The sequence below is a fragment of the Microcebus murinus genome, chromosome X (genome assembly GCF_040939455.1).
Source record: "Microcebus murinus isolate Inina chromosome X, M.murinus_Inina_mat1.0, whole genome shotgun sequence".
Taxonomy (NCBI): domain Eukaryota; kingdom Metazoa; phylum Chordata; class Mammalia; order Primates; family Cheirogaleidae; genus Microcebus; species Microcebus murinus.
The window spans coordinates 125,550,369-125,571,991 of NC_134136.1; the positions used below are offsets into that span (position 1 = coordinate 125,550,369).

Here is a 21,623-nt window from a genome sequence, read left to right on the forward strand (position 1 = left end):
AGAACCCAGGAGGTGAAGGAGTTTTGAGGGGAGACAACTTTGGCACAGGGTAATCTGAGTTTAGAATGGTCAGCATATCCAGAAGTGCTGGCTTGGGGCTTGGGAGGGATGTTGAGAAGCAAACTTTGGAGTCAACTGGCAAATCTGACAGGTGACTCTTTGGGTGAGATCGCTAAAATGCAATATCTCATTCGTTGCCTCTTGGCCCCCCGCCCCCCCGCCCCCCCCCCCCCCCAGCGAGGCTCAGTCCTCATTGTCATGGGGGAAATATCCAGAAGGCAGAGAGGGCCAAGGAGACAAGTGTCTGCAAACACCTCACTGCTGGACTCCTGGGCGGAGCGTTCCCTCCCTTCAGGCCTTCATCCAGTCAGCTTCCCCAGACGGCTCTCCGCTCCCTTCTCCTGAACCCTGGCTCTTCTAGCCTCAGTCTCCCCGCCGTCTCCTCCAGCCTCCGCGTGGGTACCAAGGGCGGGGTTCCGGGCGCATGCGCGACCGCGGTACGGAAGCCCGGGAGGAGGAGCGGTGGGCGGTGGCTCAGGTTTCTCCAGGCAGGGTTGGCGGCGGCGGGGACACTTCTGGCTCTGGCGCCATGAACTCCCTGTAACACGCAGGCTGCGCGGCGCGGGGGGAGGGGGGAGGACGCAGCGGTGAAGTTCTCCGCCATGAACCTGAGGAGCCTCTTCCAGGACTTCAACCCGAGGTGAGGCGGCGGCGGCGGCGGCAGCGGCGCCCCTGGGAGTCCGCGCCTCCGGCTCGGGCACGGGCTGGTGCTGGGCTCCGGGGACGCGGGGCGGTCGTGATGCTGCAGCTGGGGGAGCTGGGCGCCTGCCCGACCCTCCCTGCGGATGAGAGCGGCTCTCTGGGAACACAGTCGGTCTCGGCGCTAGCCTGCTTCCTCTTCCCGAGCCCAGTGCCTTCAGCCCCAGGTCCCGCCGCGCCAAATGAAAGCGCCGGGCCACGGCCTGAGGTGCCCGGCCGCCAGCCCTGTCCTGCCCCAAGGGAACCCCATTCCTCTCCGCTTGCTTTCCCTCATTAGTATCCCAAGTGGCCCCTCTCTGTTCCATCTTCTCCCACCTCTCTGCCTGCCCTGCATCCTCTGCGCAAGGGCCATCTCACTTGACCCAACACCCTCCCCCCCATCCCAGCTGTTTCCTCCACTTCCTCTCAGCCCTTGAGGTTTTCCTTGGACTTATGCCCATCCCTCTCTTGTTAGCCTCTTTGTTGAACTGATATCCGAAACATTGTTGAATCCTTGGAATCAGTGACACGGTATGGCAGTACCTTACATAATACCTTTGGAGGATAAACCTGATCATTTTCCATCTGCATTTCCTCCTCAGTCTTCACTATAAGTTTATTTGCAGGAAGTAAATACTGCTGTCCTTTTCCAGATGGGGAACACCCAGTGGACAGTGTGGAGAAAACAAAAACACTGGATAAGGAATCAGGCGTCTGTCCTTGCACTTGCCCAACTGTTCTGTAACTGTTCCCTCCCCCGTCTGTGAGCTCCCAGAAGCTGACACCATCTCCTGCTCATCTCACTGTCCCCAGCACCTCCCACCCACAGTGTCTGGCACAGAGTAGGCACGTATAAAATGTGGAACTAATCTGAGCCAAAAGACTTGGATTGGAGACCAGGCCATATGTAATAACTAACTGGGTGATTCTCTGCCCTTCTTTGGACCTTCTGTAAAATAAAGTGTTGACCTAACTGATCTCTTAAGTGCATTACTCTATAAAAGGAGTGTCTACTTTCCTTATTTGCTAGTGAGAAGCTGAGCACTCAGTAAACCATTCGTATGCTAAATCCTGTGCTAGGTGCTTCAGATGCTGGGTGGTCTCAACTTGAGGGTGATGAAGGGCATGTAAATTTCAGATAACTTACATTACTGTCCAGTACTGTACTGTGGGAGCCCAATGGAGACCACTCTCTTGGCTGCTTGTTGGGAATGAAAGGAAGTCTTGGGGGAGAGTGTGTTGGTGGTGTAGTTAGTCTCCTTAGGGATGGTGACATTTTAAGCTGTAAGCTGCTGTGACTTCCTAGGTGCTCTTATTCCCCTTTCAGTTCATATTCTGATCTGAAGTGCCAATGCCCCTATCACAGTTCAGTCATTGTTGTTGGCCTTGAAGGTGTAGAGGAGCTGATTTACAGTAGGTGACAGAACTAACTACAAGGCCTTCCTCTGCTGCTACGGGCTAGGATTGGTGTGCAGGGTTAGCAGAATTGGTACTGGAGCTGGACATGCCTTGTGTGTCTTCCTTGTTTGGAGAGGGCGATAAGAAAGATAAGTAAAAGCTGAATTGTTTTGTGCCCTTGGGAAACTCACTTATCTGTCTGTTTTATCTGTTGAATGAGTATAATCTATCAGCTGGATTGGGAGGCTGAATTAATGATCCATTGCAAAGTGCTTTACAAATAGAAAACTCTATGACTTGTTTGCAAGGTGACAGATAATTCAGAAGCCACAAGAAACTGCCTCAAGTGGTCCAACAGGCTAACAGCTGCTAAAATTAAATAGTGCTGCAGTGATAACATCCTTAACCATTTTTCCTTTAACTTATTTTTTCCCTAAAATATTAGTATATGAAAATTACAATAAGATACTAGGTACTTAAATAGATTTATCATAACCATCAACATACTTATCGATACCTTAATTTAGATTAAAATGCATCTCTGCCAGAAAAGTTTACAGGTTTTTATACTGTGCCATTTTTTCTGATGCAGTGTTGTCAGTGGAAGTGAGCGGTATTATATTGGCCTGGTATTATTGGTAAACTTTTTTTTTTTTTTCTTTTTTTAGTGGGTGGTGTTTCCTGTCTCCTGGGCACACCTAGTTTTTGACATATGCTTTAGTCTTGTTCCATGCTGAGGAGAGCCTTTCAGATAGCTAGAGAGCAAACTGAAGGGTCTAGGCAGGAAGATACCTCATGCTGGGGCCTCAAACCTTAGGGCTACTGCCTTATTATCTGTTTCTAATTCTGAGCCAATTCAACACCACACTCCTACCCCAGGACCTTGGCACACACTGTTATCTTTGCCAAGAGTATTTCCCTCTCCTCTTCTCTCCTCCTGACCTAGTTAACTCTTGCTTATCCTTGAGCTGTCAGCCCACTTGGTACTTGCTGAGGGAAGGTTTCCCGACTTTCCCAGCCAGATCTGCTGCTCCTTGTTGGTACATTCTCTGTAGTTCACTGCACTCCTTCACCATAGCACTTATTTTTACCCTTGTATTTGTGTGCCTATTTGATTAATACCTGTCTCCTCTACTAAACTTTTAGCTCCATGGGGTCAAAGTCATGACTCTGTCATTATTGTAGCCTACATCCCTGAAATAATATCTGGTTCAATAAATATTTGTGGAGTGAATGAGTAAATAACTCTCCAGAACTGAAAGGGAAATCTAGAGCTGCTGTTTTCAATCGCTGCTTCCATGATAGTCTGCCGCCTGGTTCTCTCTCCTCTCACCCTCTTCCCACCTCCAGAGTGTAGCCATTCCACTGGAGACATGGGAAAGACCATGGCACTGAGGCAGAATATGGCTGCCTTTACTTTGCAGTTTATGTCTGTGTCACAGAAATAGGCATTGCCATGGTTTGATGGGTCCCAAAGCATGGGTCATGGCTCTATCACCTTTCCAGCTTTTTGGATCTTGGTGAGTCTGAACCCACTGTTGTCTTGGCAAGGCTCTGGAAACTGCAGTGACAGAGAATGATTCACAAGTGTCAACACTCAGATGTGCAGGGTTGCCAGCTGACCCTCTGCCTATTTCCATCTGGCACAGAACTGGTTGATCGTGAACTTCTTTTCATAATTGCTCTTTAGTTACACAGGTTAAGGCATGCTGAAACAGATGTACTGGACCCACCAATTAGTCCTTCCTTGAATGCCTGAGGCTTCCTAACAGTGAAGGAGCCCTATACATACTGATTCCAAGGCATTCCTGGGAGGTTGGGATCTGGGAGTAGGTGGCATTAGGCAGGCACCCTGCCCACACCACAGAGCCTTGAGATTTTCTGTTACCTTGATGGAGTTTTGCTGGCTCAGAGAATGCCCTTCTCCCCTGCTAGCTAGGCAGCGCTGGAAGGCTGTGAGAACTCTGCTGAGCTTTCTGAGTTATCCACAGTGAGCTCCTGATGGGAGTATGGTACATCCCTCACGTGTGCTGGACTGGAAGAAAGGCTGAGAAACATTGCTATGGGGGTTCTGTCATGTGGGCTTGGGGTACCGATGAGATCAATAGTGTTTAGAAACATATATGTTGCCTCTTATAAAGCCATTCTGGAGTCTATGTAAGTTTTTGTGTGTCTTGTTTGAAGTCAAGAAAAATGAATGATTACTGGTAATAGTTCACTAAAGGCAGCTACCTGGCCTTTAACAGTAGTTTGCAAAGTGCATTTAAAACATTCACTCATCAAATATCTCCTGGGTTCCTACCATGTGCTAAGATATGTGCTGGGTGCTCTAACTACAAAAATAAATGGAATATAGTTCTTCTCTCAGTGCTCAAGCCTAGTGGAAGAAGCACAAATGGAAATATAAATTAAAATTCAACACAGTATGAGGCATTTCAGAGACAGGAGCCAAATACTTTGGGAATACAAAGGACAGAGTCACTAATTCTGTCTACGGCAAGCAGGGAAGATTCCATAGTGGAAGTGACTTTTGAGGTAGATTTTGAAGGATAATTGTAAGCTTTTTGTCAGACTAGAAGACAGGAAAGGCATCTTAGAATAGCATGGAAGGGCCTGGTATGTTCAGACCGTGGTGAAGAGGTCATTGTGGTAGGAGCACTGCAGTTGACCACATGTGATTTAAAAATATATAGTGTTTGTTCCTACAAATATTTTTCAAAGATTATTGTTTTCAAAAAGGCAATAATCCATCAGTATGAGTGTATTGTCGGTACTGTCAATGAATTACTCACTGCCCAAGTGACTTTATCTGTTGTTCTGTCATATCAAGCCACCTACAGTCAGAATAGTGTACTGATTTTACTGAGGTTATTAATAATAACTGTGACTTATTGAGTACCTACTATGTGCCAGATACAACGTAGGTGCTTTGCGTACATTACTGCTAATTGTTACAACAAGTCTACAAGTTAGATATTAACCCTATTTTAGAGTTGTAGAGGGCTTGCGACTTCCCTAAAGTTGTACAAGCAGAAAGGGGCCAAATTAGGATTCTAATCCAGGTACGTCTCCTTCTGAAGTCTGTGCTCTTTCCTATGCGCCTTGCTACCTCTCTTGCTTAGTGAAAGCTTCTTTCCCCCATGACACAGGAGATCCAATATGCTAAGGAGTCTTCTGTTTATGAGTTGTAAGTAATTAACAAAGCAAAACTTATGTGGGAGCTTATACACCAAAATGAGTATTGTTACTCAAAGAAGTTATTTGGGGGAAAAAGAATATATATTACCAGTTCCATTGCTCATACTTCTTGTTACCCATCTGGAATTCCCTTTAAAGTCAGTTTACAAATCATATAAGAAAACCCATCTCATTGTTTTATATTCATAAATCATTTTGAACCAAACTAGTTCCACCTAGTTTGATCACACATCTTATTCACTATACTTGGCTCTGACTTTTGGCCTTTTCTAAAAATCGAATCCACTCTCAATGAAGATTTGGCACCATTTAGGATATTCAAAAGAACGGACTACAGGTTCTCAAGGTGCTTCCAAGAGGAAAGCTCCAAAGATGGTTTGAGCAATGAAGTGTCATTGGAATTCGTGCATTGCCTGTCAAGGGGACTAGTTAAAGGAGACAAGTCTCATTTGAATATATAATTTCTAGTTTTAAAAATATCATTCCCATTACTTAGTAATTACACACACATTTTTCTTGGCTGTGAGTTCTCTGAGGGCCAGGATTTGGAGATACTGAATAAATTTGCTGAATGAATAGATATTGAGTACAAATAGATATGTACCACTGGAAAACCTTTGTTGTAGTGGAGAGATGGTGGATTGTAGGAATTGGAGATCGTTTTCTAGGACTCCAGGAGTTTCTAATACTGAGCTTGGGGTTTCTAATTGCCTTGGATGATAGGTCATGCCTATGCAGGATGACTAGCATTTAAGACAAAAGCCTGAATTGAACTCTGGATATATTATTATGTCCTTTATAATTGGTGATTCATACTGTCAGCGCTGACCTAATAGTGAGAAAAAATGATTGCTAAATGAGATTGTTACAACAACGTGGCAGAACTTTTCTCTTTCATAATACTACTAGAGCTAAAATAGCTATAATGTATCATTTACACAGTGCTTTCACATAATCTTATCTTAATGAATCAATACATGAGAAATCGGATGAGGAGACAGACTTAGGGTAACTCACTCAAGACCACACAGCCGATAAATGGCAGATGAGGAACTTAAATGCAGATCTTCCCACTGGGTTGGGCTCTTTTTAATCTTCCTTAAAAGTGATTTGTGTTTATTTGGATTTTGTGCTTTCTTATATCTACTGATTAGATGCTCTGAAACATTTTTCATCTTAATAAAACTAGTTAAAATCTGCACTGAAAGACTTTAAATTTGGTTAATAAGGTTCTACTCAGTGTGCAATCCCCTTAACAGTTTGTGAGAGTGTCAGCCAGCAGTTTGTCAGTTGGTGCCATTCCCAGTGTGTGTGCGTATGTGTGTATGTGTGTGTGCATGCATGCTTGTGTGTGCATGTTTGTGCACATGTACGTGCTCCAGTTGAACCAGCAGCTTCCACTGGAGAAAACTGATGAGTCTAAAGCGTCCAGCTGTATTTTTTCGATATGCAGAAAACTGATACTAGAACTTTTGCACTAGTAGTCATTCCTTTGCTTTGTATATTTTCTCTCTCCCTTCCTTCTTCCCTTTCTCCCCCACCTTCCACTCCCCACACACAAAGTGGAAAGAGGGAATTTGAGCCAGAGCAGAAAGCTCCATATAAGTTTCAGAGAGGACACTAGCTTTGTGGTTTGGCCCATGTGACACTACTTATGATCAATCCTGCACTAACATTATGGATTGAGATGAGAGTGTCATAAATCCATTTTAAGTGTAAATGCAAAAGTGAAGTTGAAGAAGTAGTGGTTAATGCTAGAAAATCCAGTGGAACTTTCATGTGCTGGTTTGTGGAGAATTAAACAAGTATATTTTTATACTTGGACTCTGGTCTTAATGTTTCTTGAAAAGTAACTCAAAATACTTCAGGCTATGACCGTGACTTTTTTTAAACAATAAATTTTCTTAATCACTGTGTTATTGTTGCATCATTCTCTTGCCAGTCAGGCTTGATATTTCCAATTTGATACGCTGTCAACTTTTGGACTTTGCTCCCAAATGTATTGGTATACTTGACATACTATTCCTTCTGTCCTCGATTAAGAATATGTATAAATTGAATCTTTTAAAATTTCTAATTAATTTATTTTGTTTGATCAACTTTGTAGTTTCATTTTTTTCAAAGAACCAGCTGTTGGTGTTACTTATCAGTTCTGTTTTGGTATCTATATTTCTACTTTTAGTTTTATTATTTTCATATTTTGTCTTGTTTTTTCCCCTAAATTTCTTAGAGAAACTCAGTTCACTAGTTTTCCTTTGCATCTGTTTTTCAGTCTTTTCCACGCTAATTTAAACTTTTGGAGTGAATAAGTTTTCTCTGAGTTTTGTGGGCAGCAACCCAGGTGTTTTTGTTTCAGTTGTATTTTAGTAGATACTTTAAATATTCTGTAATAGCATTCTGCTTCGTCCTTGATTTAGTCATTATTTAAGGAAGGAAATTAGCATTTATCTAGTATTACCTGCTTAGTGCCAAGCCCTGCAATAAGTGTTTTCTAATAGGTTCTTTATTCCTTATCTCAGCTCTGTCTGGTAGAGGTAGTATTATCTGCATTTTGCTCATGAGGAACATGAGGCTCAAATAAAGTTTATGCAAATAATATCTTCAACTCTGCTAAACTGCTTAACAAGTCAGTATGGGAAAGGATCCATATGGTTGGGCAAATTTCAGCCTACTTTTTTTCAGTTTATTATGAATGTGTAGACTTTCTGCCTCTAGTCTCTACCGATTATAATCTACTTGACACACTCATATGTACCTTCTGTCACTCTTTTGCTGAGAAAATCTTTAGTGGCTCCCTGTTGCCTGTTAATAAATTCCAAGGACTTTACCTTGCTATTCAAATTCCCCTACCATCTTCCTCCAGCAAACATCTCCCTTATTTCCTCCAGTACCCTTTCTCCTGTTTCCCCACCTCCCCAAGTCCCCCAGTTTACCATGATATATAGTTTCTTGTTGTTACATCATCCCGCTCTATTCCTATTAGTCTTTGAACATCTTGAGGAAAGAAATTGTTTCTCCTCTTTATATACCCCACACATTTCAGGCACGCAAACATTTTTAAAATTTTTAAGTTAGATATGAGTTTGTTGTATATTGATGCCCTATGATCCTTTTATTCTCTGTGGGAAAAAAAATCAATGTATATGCATACACACACACACACATACACACACACAAGAAAGTATATTTCCTCGTCAGTTTCTAATTAATTCTCTTAATATGATCATGTTATCTTTCATCTACTCTAGTGTTCATTTCCATAGTTTCCCTAGGATCTTTGTCTATTTTGTCTATTATTATCTAATAGTATCATGGAGAAGCACACAATGAAAATATTTTCTTGATTCTTAAAAGAAAAATTGTCAGGTTATTTCCATATTCTGTGGCCATGTTGTTAGGTTTTCATTATTTAATTTTTCTTTCTAAGTCCTTTTAGCATTTTAATGCTTTTTGCTTTGAAATCTAATATATCAAATTACTGTGATAGTAAACTGCTTCTCTTGTCCTCACCCAGGCATGATAAACCTGTCATCTCCTTTCTTGTAGTTGGTTTGGCTTTTAACATTGTTTCCAAGTGTGACTGTTGAATGCAACAGATTTAGATTTTATTTTTTAATCTAGTAAATTTCTTTTTTAGAGCTGTGATAGGCAGAATAGTGACCACCCCCACCCCCCAGGTAATGTTAATGTCCTCATCCTAATCTGAGGAACCTGGGAATATGTTCCGTTACATGCCAAAAAGGGGAAAGTAAGGTAGCAGATGGAATGAAATTTGCTAATCAGCTGACCTTAAAATAGGGATATTATTCTGGATTCTCTGGCTGGACCTAAATGTAATCACAGGGTTATTAAGTGTAAAAGAGGGAGACAGAAGAAGTCAGAGTGATTCAGTATGAGGAGGACTGGACTTTCCATGGCTGACTTTAAAGATGGAGGAAGGGGCCATGAGCTAAGGATTGTGGCAGTCTCTAGAAGCTGGAAAAGGCAATGAAACATTGTCTCCTAGAGCCTCCAGAAGGAACACAGCCCTGCTGACACCTTGCGTTTAGCCCATGAGACCCATAATAAGTTTGTGGTTTTTAAGCCACTAGGTTTGTGGCAATTTTATATGGCAGCAATAGGAAATTAATACAAGGACATTCAACCCATTTATTAGGTTCTTAAGTATGAAATGTCCAATTTCCTTTAGTACTAAATTTGACAGTTCATATCTCTGACATTTCACTTTGACACTTCTTGTTTTATTTTTATTGTGAAGGTGCATCCTTGTCCTGTCAAATGCATGTTTTGGCTTGTGATTATCTTTCACAGTTTTTTTAGAGCAATTTTTGTGAAACCATAGATAACTCAAAAATTTGTGTTATTTTTGATCATTCAAGCTGTAGAGGAAGCCAATCCATCTCAACCTACACGTGAATCAGCAGCAAGGTTTGCCATTACTATTCCAATAATATTGGACCATTTAAAACAAATGGGCAAGGTAAAGAAGCTGGATAGATGGGTTCTGCATGAATTAAATGAGCGTCAGAAGTGAAATTGTCTGGAAGCTTGCCTTTCTTTGCTGTCACAACATAAAGGTGAACCCTTTCTGCACTGTCTTGTTACGTGTGATGAAAAATGACCACCTCCACTTCTATTCAACATAGTGCTGGAAGTCCTTGCCAGAGCAGTCAGACAAGAGAGGGGAATTAAGGGCATCCAAATGGGGGCAGAAGAGTTCAAACTCTCACTCTTTGCTGATGATATGATATTATAGAAAACCCCAAGGATTCAACCAAGAGACTCCTGGAATTGATAAATGAATTCAGTAAGTCTCACAGTACAAAATTAATGCACACAAATCAGTGGCATTCATATACACCAATAACAGTCATACTGAAAATCAAATCAAAGATGCAGCACCTTTCACAATAGCTTCAAAGGAAATTAAATATCTTAGGGATATATTTAATGAAGGAGGTGGGAGACATAATACAGGGAGAACTAGGAAACACTGAGAAAATAAATTGTAGAAGATGTAAACAGATGGAAAAAATCTACCATGCTCATTGATTGGCAGAATCAATATTGTTAAAATGTCCATACTACTTAAAGTGATCTACAGAATGAGTGCAATCCCCATCAGAGTACCATCCATCATCATTCTTTACAGATCTAGAAAAAATAATTCTATGCTTTGTGTGGAACCAGAGAAGACCTTGTATAGCCAAAGCAATCTTAAGCAAAAAGAACAAATTGGGAGGCATCAGTCTACCAGACTTCAAGCTTTACTACAAGGCCATAGCAACTAGAAAAACAGATCATTTTTGACAGTCGCAAACATTTGGCACAATGGTTGGATAAAGATGAAGTGCCGAAAACAGTCCCAAACGTACTATCCATCAAAAAAAAGCTAATGGTGTCTGGTGGTCTAGCACTGCTATTATTCACTACAGCTTCATGAAACCTGGTCAGTTGATTACAACCGATGTCCACTACACCAATTGGATGAAATGATGAGGATGCTTGCGATTAAGCAGCCAAGATTGGTCAATAGAGACAGGCCAATCCTCTTGCAAGACAACGCTCGACCACATGTCACGCAAACAGTGCTGCTCAAACTACAGAAGCTGGACTTGGAAACTCTGTCATCCAGTGTATTTACCAGACCTTACACTAATTGACTACCACTTCTTCCAGGTTTTGGACCACTTCTTGCAAGGAAACATATTGAGTTCTCCACAAGCTGTGGAAAATGCCATTCACAATTTCATTGCCACTCGCTCTCCATGCTTCTTCGCTGCTGGCATAAACAAGTTATCGTTAAGATGGCAAAACTGTGTCAGTAAGTTTAGGCGCATACTTTGATCAGCTACTGCTTGTTTGAGATATAATAAAGTACACTTTTGATTTGAAATCGGGCATTTCATATTTAATGGCCTAAATATATTTTTCTAACCACAGTATTTCAATCATGTATTATATTTTTGTACTATTATTTATCTTCTTGTAAGTTCATCTTGTTTTTTTTCTATTTTTCATGTAATAAACATTAAATTATTAATTTCCCTTTAAATTATGCCAAAGACCATAAAATGATCACGTTTCCAACATTTAAAACATTTTGGTATTTCTGATTTCATTAGTTCTACTATTTCTTTTATTAAATAGATCTTTTACAGAGGATCATGGATTTAGCTTACAGCGTTTACCCTCCCATCTATTTTTTGTTTATAATCTGAAACTCCTTTAGAAAAAATTTTACCTCTACATATCATATAATTTTCCTATAAATCCTAGGTCTGTCATTATTCTTGTATTTGTTAATGTTGTAATTTACTGATTTCTTTTAAATATGTTGTTTTTGAAGACCATTGTTTCTGCTAATTATATTTGTAGCCATGGGCTTTGGTAGACAAATTGCTTCTGCTTTTTTAGATTTTGGAATGTTCTTCTCTGCTTTAAGAGAGGAAAAAAGTTGTCTCTACTTGTAATTTACTGTATTTGTGGTGATAACTCTATTTCTATTAATCCTACCCAACCCCCCACCCTACTAAAAGCCCTTTTCTTGTCCAAAGTCTAAGGGATGAAGTCATTCTTATCTTGGCATCTTTCAGTGTTAGCTCTCTCTCTCTTTGTAGCAGCTTGTAAAAGCTTGTCTTTATTTTTGAGTGTTATTACCAATAATATTAACTAATGTGTATTTAGTGCACTTGTTATCAGACTATTTTCCACGAACCCCTGGGAGGCCTTGAGACCCTTTCCAGGGGTCTGCAAGGTCAGAATTATTTTCATAATAATACTAGGATGTTCGTTGGGTCGACATTGGCACTGGTGGTGTGAAAGCAGTGGTGGGTCAAGCAGCAGATGCCTGAGCATGAATCGAGATTGGATTCCTTGCCACCATGCACTTGCAGTTTAAAAAAAAAAAATGCCAGATTCGCTTAAGAATGTCCTTGATAAAGCAGAAAAAATATTAATCTCATTTAATCTTATCCCCTGAGTACACATCTAGTTGAATACTCCATGTGACGAAGTGGGAAGTGTGCATAAAGGCCGCCTGCTGTATACTGAAGTGCAATGGTTGACTCAAGGAAAAACATTTGATTTGCAAGCTGCTATTTTCATGGAATATTATTTTTACTTGGAAAGACAACTAACAAGAATGTGGTTATTTGCATTAGGGTATTTGGCAGACATTTTACCAAAAATGCAGGAAGTGAACCTGCTAGTTCAAGGAAAACAACTCGTGGTATTTATTGCAAATCATAAAATTTGAGCTTTCATGGAAAAATCAGAAAACCAAAAGCTTGACAGCCTCCCAGTACTTAACACATTTTTGATGAAGTGGGTGGTGATAATAAATAATGTGATTTTTTCCCCATTATATAGTGAAATGTTTCAATATTTGAAAGATCTTCATAACTCAGTGAACCAATAATTTCTAGTTGATCTACATGGTATCACACAATCATGCAGGTATAAAAGATTTGTTGAAAGTATGAGAAAGACCAGTGGATTTTAATATAGTGGAATACAAAAAGTTCATTGAGGGATTTCAGATTCTACATTACAGTTAACTTTTACAAAACTACTACTTGTTGAATTTTGGTGTCCTATTGAAGAATATCCACCATTATCTGAAAGAGCTATTAAGATAGTTCTTTTCTGAATGCATATCTCTTCGAGGCCATATTTTCTTCATATACTTGAACCAAAATAACATATTTCAGCAGAATGAATGCTGATGTGGATATTAGAATCTAGATGTCTTCTATGGAAGCCAGGCATTTAAAATTTTGCCAAACTGTAGAAACAGTGCTACTACTTCTCTCACTCAATTTGTGTTGGTTTTGGAAAATAGTTTTTTAAATAAAATGTTATTTATATTGATATGTAATATGTTTATTATTGTTGCTTATAATTACTATGTTAATATATGATATAGTAAATACCAATAGGAATAACCCATATCAACAAAAGCTCTTTGGGGTCCTCAGTACGTTTTAAGAGTGTAAAGTAGTCCTGATACTAAAATTCTTGAGAACCACTGATTTAGTATATAAGGCACTTTTCATATTCATTATCTTATATTCACAACCACCTTACGAGGGACATATTATTATTACCCTAATTATATAGATGAGAATATATGACAAAAAGAAGCTATATGTATTCCAGTTAGCAGCTCCTCCAAATGTGATGATCTTCCCACTATAGTTTACTCTCTTGAAGACTTGCTTCTGAGTTTAATTTTGCAGATCCTATCTCGTTATGACCTTCCCCCCATCTTTTTCCAGTCGAGATTTCTTATATTATTTTTCATAATACAAAGGCAGTATGTACACCTTGCAGAAAATCCAGATATCACAAGCAAGAGTGTAAAGATTATCCTTAATCTTCTCCAGTGTACATAACTGTTAACTGTGCAGTATATATTTATTCAGATGCTTTTCTAAACATGTTTAATTTTCATTGTAAAGTCAGTATAGTAGTGCACTCAAAAAGACTTTGAAATCAAATAGATCTTAGTTTGAATCCCACCTCTGTGAGCTCTTGGGCAAGTTACTTAACATCTAAGCCTTCATTCCTCATTTGTAAAATGGGAATAGTATAGAAGTGTCTACTTTCATAGGGTTGCTGTGAGGCTTAAGTGAGATAATGCATAAAGAACAGCACAGTACCTAGCATCCCATAAACATTCAATGAATGTCAGCTGTTGATGTTATTCTATTTGTGTGTGTGTGTGTAAATAGATCAATAGATATGCCAGGTTTATTGAGGTATATTTTACATGCATTAAAATTTACCCTTTTTGGTATACAGTCCTGTGAGCTTTGACAAATCCATATACTTGTGTAACTACTACCCAAAGATATAGAAAAGTCCCATCACTGCAGAAAATTCTCTTATGCCCCTTGGTACCTAGCCTTTCCCCCAACATAGGCACTGATAACTGTACTGATCTGTTTTCTGTGTCTATAGTTTTGCCCTTTTCAGAATGTCAAATAAATGGAGTTATACAGTATGTTGTGTTGTCAGTCTGAATTATTTTATTAGCAGAATACATTTGAGGTTCATCATTGTTGTTGTATGTATCCATAGTTTGTTCCTTTTTACTGCTGGTTAGTATTCCATTGAATGGATGTACCACAGTGGCTATTATGAATAAAGCTGCATTGACCATTTGAATACAAGTCTTTGTATGTACATACGTTTTCATTTTTCTTGGGTAAAGACCTAGGTGTGGGATTGCCGGGTCATAGAATAAGTATGTACTTTATAAGAAACTGCCAAAATGTTTTCTCAAGTGGCTCTCCTATTTTGCTTTTCCACCAGTATATATAAGAGTTTCTAGTTGCTCCACAATCTTGGCAATACTTGTTATGGTTAATCATTTTAATCTTAAGTAATTCTAGTGAGTGTGTGGTTTTATCTCATTGTGGTTTCAATTTGCATTTTCTTAATGACTGAAAATACTGAGTATCTTTTGATGTGCTTGTTTGCCTTTGTATACCTTCTCTGATGGAGCATCTCTTTGTATTTTTTGGCCAGTTTAAATTAGGTTGTTTTCTTATCTTTTAGTTGTAGACAGTTGTAAAAGTCCTTTTTATAATCTGTGCTAGATACAGTACAGGTACTTTTTTAGAAATATGTTTTCAGAATATGTTCTACCAGTTTGTGGCTTGGCTTTTTATTTTCTTAATGGTAGTTTTCTTTTGCAGAGTAAGAGTTTTTAATTTTGAAGAAGCCCAATTCTGAATCCATGTCACATGAATTTTTGTATATGCTGTGAGATTAAGAGTCAAGGTGCATTTTCCCCACCTATCCAGGTGTTCCAGCACCACATCTTAAAACACAATCCTTTCTCCATTGAATTGCTGTGGCACCTTTGTGGAAAATTAACTGACCACATATGCATGGGTTTTGTTTTGTTTTATTTTTATTTTTTATGACCAAGCAATGGTCATAGATACATGGGTATATTTTTTAATTCTTTTTTTTTTTTTTAAAAAATAAAGAGCATGTTCTCTTAGAGGATTGAACTCTATTATGTTCTATTTTTCTATCCTTATGCCAATAATACTACATTGGCTTTATTACTTTAGCTTTGTAGTAAGCTTTGAAAGCACGTAGGTTGTCCAGCTTTGTTCTTTCTCACAATTGTTTTGCCCATTCTAGGTCCTTTGCATTTTCATATGACTTAGAGTCATTATGCCAATTTCTACAAAAGAGCCTGCTGGGGTTTTTAATTGAATTGCGTTGAATATTCTTTAGAATAATTTGGTTAATTCGGTGAGTGTTGTAGGCTAAATAGTGGCTCTCAAAGGTATCTACTCCCATGGAACCCGTGACTATTACTTTCTGTGGCAAATGATATGATTAAGTTGAAGATTTTGAGATGGCAAAATTATCCTATATTATCCCAGATTAAGTGGCCCATAAGTGCAATCACAGGTATTCTTGTAAGAGGGAGGCAGAGAGAGATGCTATTAAGAGAAGAAGGCAGTGTGGTGTAAACATAGAGATTTGAAGATGCTGTGCTGCTGGTTTTGATGATAGAGGAAGGGGCCATGAGCCAAGGAATATAGCTTTAGAAACTGGAAAAAGCAAGTAATGGATTCTCCCTTACAGTTTCCAGAGGGAGTGGGGCCATGATGATATCTTGACTTAGCCCAGTGAGACCCACTCTGGACCTTTGGCTGCCAGAGAATACATATGTGTTGTTTTAAGCCACCAAGTTTGTGGTACTTTGTTACAGCAACCATAGGAAACTAATACGTGGAGTACATAAATCTTAACACCATTGATTTTTCTGATCTCCATTTTATATCTCTCCATTTTAGATCTTTAATTTTTCTTGGCAGTTGTTATGGATTTAATATTTATATACCCTCAAAAGTCATAAATGAAATCTAATCCCGAGTGTGATAGTATTTGGAGGTGGGGCCTTTGGGGAGTGATTAGATCATGAGGGTGAAGCTCTCATGATTGGAATTAGTGCCGTTATAAGAAGAGGCCAGGGAGCTACCTTGCTTCCTTTCCACCATGTGAGGCATATGAGAAGTTGGCTGTGTGCATCCCAGAAGAGAGCCCTCACCAGAACCCAACCATGCTGGCACCCTGATCTTAGACTTCCAGCCTCTGGAACTGTGAGGAATAAATTTCTGTTGTTTATAACTGACACCCCCCACACACACTGTTCCCCTCCCCCATCTATGGTATTTTGTTAGAGCAGCCCGAATGGACTAAAACGGCAGTGTTTGGTAGGTTTCAGTGTATAAGGTCTTGAACATATGTTGTTATGTTTATCTCTAAGTATTTTATAGTTTTCATGCTATTGTAAATGGAGGTTTTTTTCATAAACTTTTAATTTTAGAATTTTTTAAAACTTTTTGGAAATTTTCAGTAAATGATAGTGTTTTAAAATTTCTATTTCCGATTTGTCATTGCTACTATATAGAAATGCAATAATTTTTATACATTTACCTTCTATCCTGTAATTTTGTTAAATTCACTTATCAGATCTAGTAGCTTTTTGTACGTTTCTTACAGTTTTCTACATAGAAAATCATATCTGTGAATAATGACAGGTTTACTCCTTTCTATAAAATCTGAAAGCCTTTTATTTCCTTTTCTTATATTGTGGCTAGGACCTCTAGTATAATGTTGAATGGATGTATTGAAGTGGACATACTTGCCTTGTTTCCTGTCTTAAGGGGAAAGCATTTAATCTTTCACCATTAAGTATTACAACTATAGGTTTTTCATAGAAGCTCTTTTATTGCTAGATTGTTGAGAGCCTTTATCTTGAATGGGCAGTGAATTATGTCAAATGTTTTTCTGTAACTATTAAGATAATTATGTGGTTTTTCTTTTTCAGTCTATTAATACAGTGAAGCATATTAACTGATTTTCAAATGTTAAGCCAAATTTGCAATCCCATCTAAACCACACTTTGTCATAATGTAATATTCTTACACATTGCTGGATTCAGTTGGCTAAAATTGTGGAGGGATTTTTGCATCACTGTTCATGAGTGATATTGGTCTGTAGTTTTCTTTCTTGGTCAGGTTTTGGTATCAGGGTAAAGCTAATCTCATGAAATATATTAGGAAATGTCCCCCCCTCCCCTTTTTCTGCAAGAATTTGTAAAGAATTGGTGCTATTTCTTCCTTAAATGTTTGGTAGATTTTGCCAGGGCCTGGCATTTTCTTTGTGAGAAGGATTTTAACTAGTATTTCAGTTTCCATGTCTTTCTTTCAAGAAATTTACTGGCATAAAGTTATTCATAATATCCTCTTCTTATCCCTTTAATATTTGTAGGATTTGTAGTGATATCCCTAATTTCATTCTCAATATTGGTAGTTTGTGTCTACTCCTTTTCTTCTGATCAATCTGGCTATAGATTTACCAATCTTCTTTATCTTTTCAAGGACCCAGATTTTAGTTTCATTGATTTTTCTCTAATGTCTTTCTATTGTATTTCATTAATTTCTGTGCTTTTAAAAATTTACTCCCCTTTCTAGTTTCATAAGGGGGAATCTTAGATTGTTGACTTCATCTTTTCTAATGTAAACGTTTGATGTTGAAATTTCCCTTAATTACTGATTTACTTATATTTTACAAATTTTGGCAAGGTTTTTTTCACCTTAGTCCAAAATATTTTCCAGTTTTCTTTATGGTTTTTTTTTTTTTTTTCGTTCCACCTATGGATTATTTAGAAGTGCCATGTTTAATTTTCAAGTATATTGAGAATTTTCCAAATATCTTTCTGTTATTGATTCCTAGTTTAATTCCATTGTGCCTAGAGATTTACTTTATGATTCAGTGCTTTTAAATTTTTTGCGCCTTGTTTTATGGTCCAGAATTCAGTCTATCTTGGTGAATGTTCCATGTGCTTGAAAGGAATTTATATTCGGTTGTTGGAAGGAACTCTATCAATATCAGTTAGGTCAGTTAGTTAGTAATTTTCTGTCCATGTGTTCTATCATTGACTCAGAGAAGAGTGTTAATTTTTATTTATAATTATGAATTTTTCTAATTCTCACTTTGGTTTGATTAATATTTTCTAGATGTATTTTGAAGCTTTATTATTAGGTACATAAATATTTATGATCATTGGATCCCTTTGACAGATTGACACCTTTATCATTATGAACTGCTCCTATTTGTCCCTGGTACTATTCCTCGTTCAAGAATATACTTTGTCTTATATTGTGGTAGTCAGAATGGCCCCCCAGGGATATACAGGCCCTAAACCCTAGAACCTGTGACTATGTTATATTACATGGCAAAGGAGACTTTGCAGATGTATTTAAGGTTACAGTATTAGTTGCTATTGTTACCATGACAAATTACCATAATCCTAATGGCTTAAAACTACTCTTAACTTATTATCTCACAGTTCTTTAGATCAGAAGTCCGGGTACAACATGGCTCAGTTGGGTCTTCTGCTTAGGGTGTCACAAGGTAGAAATCAAAATGTTAGCAGAGCTGTAATCCTTTCTAGAGGCTCTGGGGATTAATATGCTTCCAAGCTGATTTGGGCTATTATCAAATTTTAGTTCCTTGGGGTGGTAGGGCTGAAGTTTCTATTTCCTTGCTGACTGTCAGCCAGGAGTTATTCTCAGCCTCTTGAGGCTGCAGGCATTCCTTGGCTCATGGTTCCTTACTTCCAACTTCAAAGCCAACAATGGCAGGCTGAGTCCTTCTCATATCTGGAATCTCTCTGACTTTCCTTCTGCCTCATCTCTCCTCTTCCATTGCATCTTTCTGACTTACTCATCTACCTTCCTATTCTTCTTTTAAGGGCTCATTGGACCCACTTGCATAATGCAGTATAATCTCCCTACTGTAAGGTTAGCTAATTATTAACCTTAATTCCATCTGCAAAGTCCCTTCATAGTATTTAGATTAGTGTTTGATTGAGTAACCAGGATAAAGGAATCTTGGAAAACATCTTTAGAATTCTGTCTACCACAGTTATGGACCTTAAAATAGGGAGATTATCCTGGCTTTATCCAAATGGACTCAAGCTCATCACATTAACTCTTAAAAGCAGAGAACTTTCTCTGACTGGAAGCAGGAGAAATATGGCAGGAGGAGAAGTAAGAAAAATTCCAAGCATGAGAAGGATTTGATATGCTATTGCTGGCTTTGAGATGTAGGGGCCTATATGCAAGGACCTAAGGGAGGCCTCTAGTATCCACGGGTGGCTGCCAGGTGACAGCCAGCAAATAAACAGGTACCTCACAACTAAAACCACATGAAATGATTCTGCCTACAACTTGAATGAATTTGGAAGCTGATTCTGCCCAGAGTCCACTGATAAGGGCCCCACCAATGGACATTTTGATTTCAGCCTTGTGAGACTCTGAGCAGAAAAACCAACCAATCCCATCTAGCCTCCTGTCATACAGAACAGTGCGATAAATTTGTATTGTTTTAAGCTTCTAAGTTTATGGTAATTTGTTACAGCAGCAATAGAAGACTAAAACAGATAGTAATATAATAACTCCAGCTTTCTTTTGGTTAGTATTGGTTTAATATAACTTTTTCTGTCCTTTTGCTTTTAATCTGTCTATGACTTTATAGATAAAGTAGGTGTCTTATAGACAGCATGTAGTTGTCTTGCTAATTTATCTAATCTGATACTCTTTGTCTTTATTTTTTTTATTTCAGCATATTACGGGGTACAAATGTTTAGGTTACACATATTGCCTTTGCCCCACCCAAGTCAGAGTTTCAAGCATGCCCATCCCCCCTGACAGTGCACACCGCACCCACTAGGTGTGAATATACCCATCCCCTCCTCTCTCCTTCCACCTACCTGACACCGGATGAATGTTACTACCATATGTGCACATAAAGTGTTGGTCAATTAATACCAATTTGATGGTGAGTACATGTGGTGCCTGTTTTTTCATTCTTGTGATACTTAACTTAGTAGAATGGGTTCCAGCTCTATCAGGATAATACAAGAGGTGCTAAATAACCATTGTTTTTTGTGGCTGAGTAGAACTCCATGGTATATATATACCACATTTTATTAATCCACTCATGTATTGGTGGACACTTGGGTTGTTTCCACATCTTTGCACTTGTGAATTGTACTGCTATAAACATTCTAGTGCAGGTGTGTTTTTTTATAAAGAATGTCTTTTGTTCCTTTGGGTAGATGCCCAGTAATGGGATTGCTGGATCAAATGGTAGTTCTACTTCTATCTCTTTGAGGTATCTATATATTACTTTCCATAGTGCTTGTACCAGTTTGTAGTCCCACCAGTAGTGTATGAGGGTTCCTATCTCTCTGCATCCACACCAACATTTATTATTTGGGAACTTTTTGGTAAAAGCTATCCTCACTGGAGTTAAGTGATAGCTCATTGTGGTTTTGATTTGCATTTCCCTGATGATTAGAGATTTTGAGCATTTTTTCATATGTTTGTTGGCCATTATTCTGTCTGCTCTTGAAAAGTTTCTGTTCATGTCCTTTGCCCACTTTTTAATGGGGTTGTTTGATTTTTTCTTGCTGGTTTTCCTGAGTTCTCTTTAGATTCTAGTTATCAGCCCTTTATTGGGTGTGTAGCATGCAAATATTTACTCTTTGTCTTCAAATTGGTATTTAGATGATTTACCTTTAATTACTGACAGGGTTGAATTTTAATTACCTTCTTCCTGTAGCATAGAAACTGCCTCCTGTCAATAAACTGGGGCAATATTAAGGTTTATCACCTTTGTTTCCTCCCTCCTTGTTCTTCACTGCCTGTTGTCAATGTCTGAAAACTGTTGTCTTGTATGTCATTCTTGTTTAATTTGGAAGGCAAATTCTGTTCCTGTTAATAATACATCAAGGCTGGAAGTTGAAGTCCTCAACGATGTAATTTCTAATTAATGTTTCAAGGGCATCCTGTGAGAGAGAGTGTGTTTGTAATTTATTCAGTCATGGAAAGTATAATATGTGCACTAAAGTGTTCAGCCATATGAACATGGCAGATGGCTATCTTTTTAGAAATAGAATCAAATAATCAATCAGTGATAGAACTTGACCATATCCTGAACATTTCAGCCCTTTTCCTTCTACATGTCTTGGTATGGCTAGTTCCTTCTGCCTGGCATTCTTCTTCATGTCATTTCCTTTCTTGCCTGGCAGCTTTTCTATGTGTCCCCGGAACTATCTCCAGGGTCACCACCTCTCTGCTTCCCAGTACCTCAGACATAATCTGCATTTCTTCTTCCTGGCTTCCATCAAATGCCATACTGTATTATTAATATAATTATATGTTTCTGTGTGGGCTGCCTTTTAC

The 21,623-nt window shown here is 38.6% G+C and overlaps 1 protein-coding gene across 1 annotated transcript in view; it reads left to right on the plus strand.

Moving 5' to 3' along the window:
• Positions 1-507: 507 nt before the first annotated feature.
• The window catches only part of LOC105855147 (transmembrane protein 185A), a 35,210-nt gene continuing 14,094 nt past the window's right edge, over positions 508-21,623 (plus strand). Inside the window, exon 1 of the mRNA XM_012735928.3 lies at positions 508-700. Coding sequence (XP_012591382.2) covers positions 663-700 — 38 coding nt within the window. The 5' untranslated portion in view covers positions 508-662. The remainder of the gene's footprint in view (positions 701-21,623) is intronic.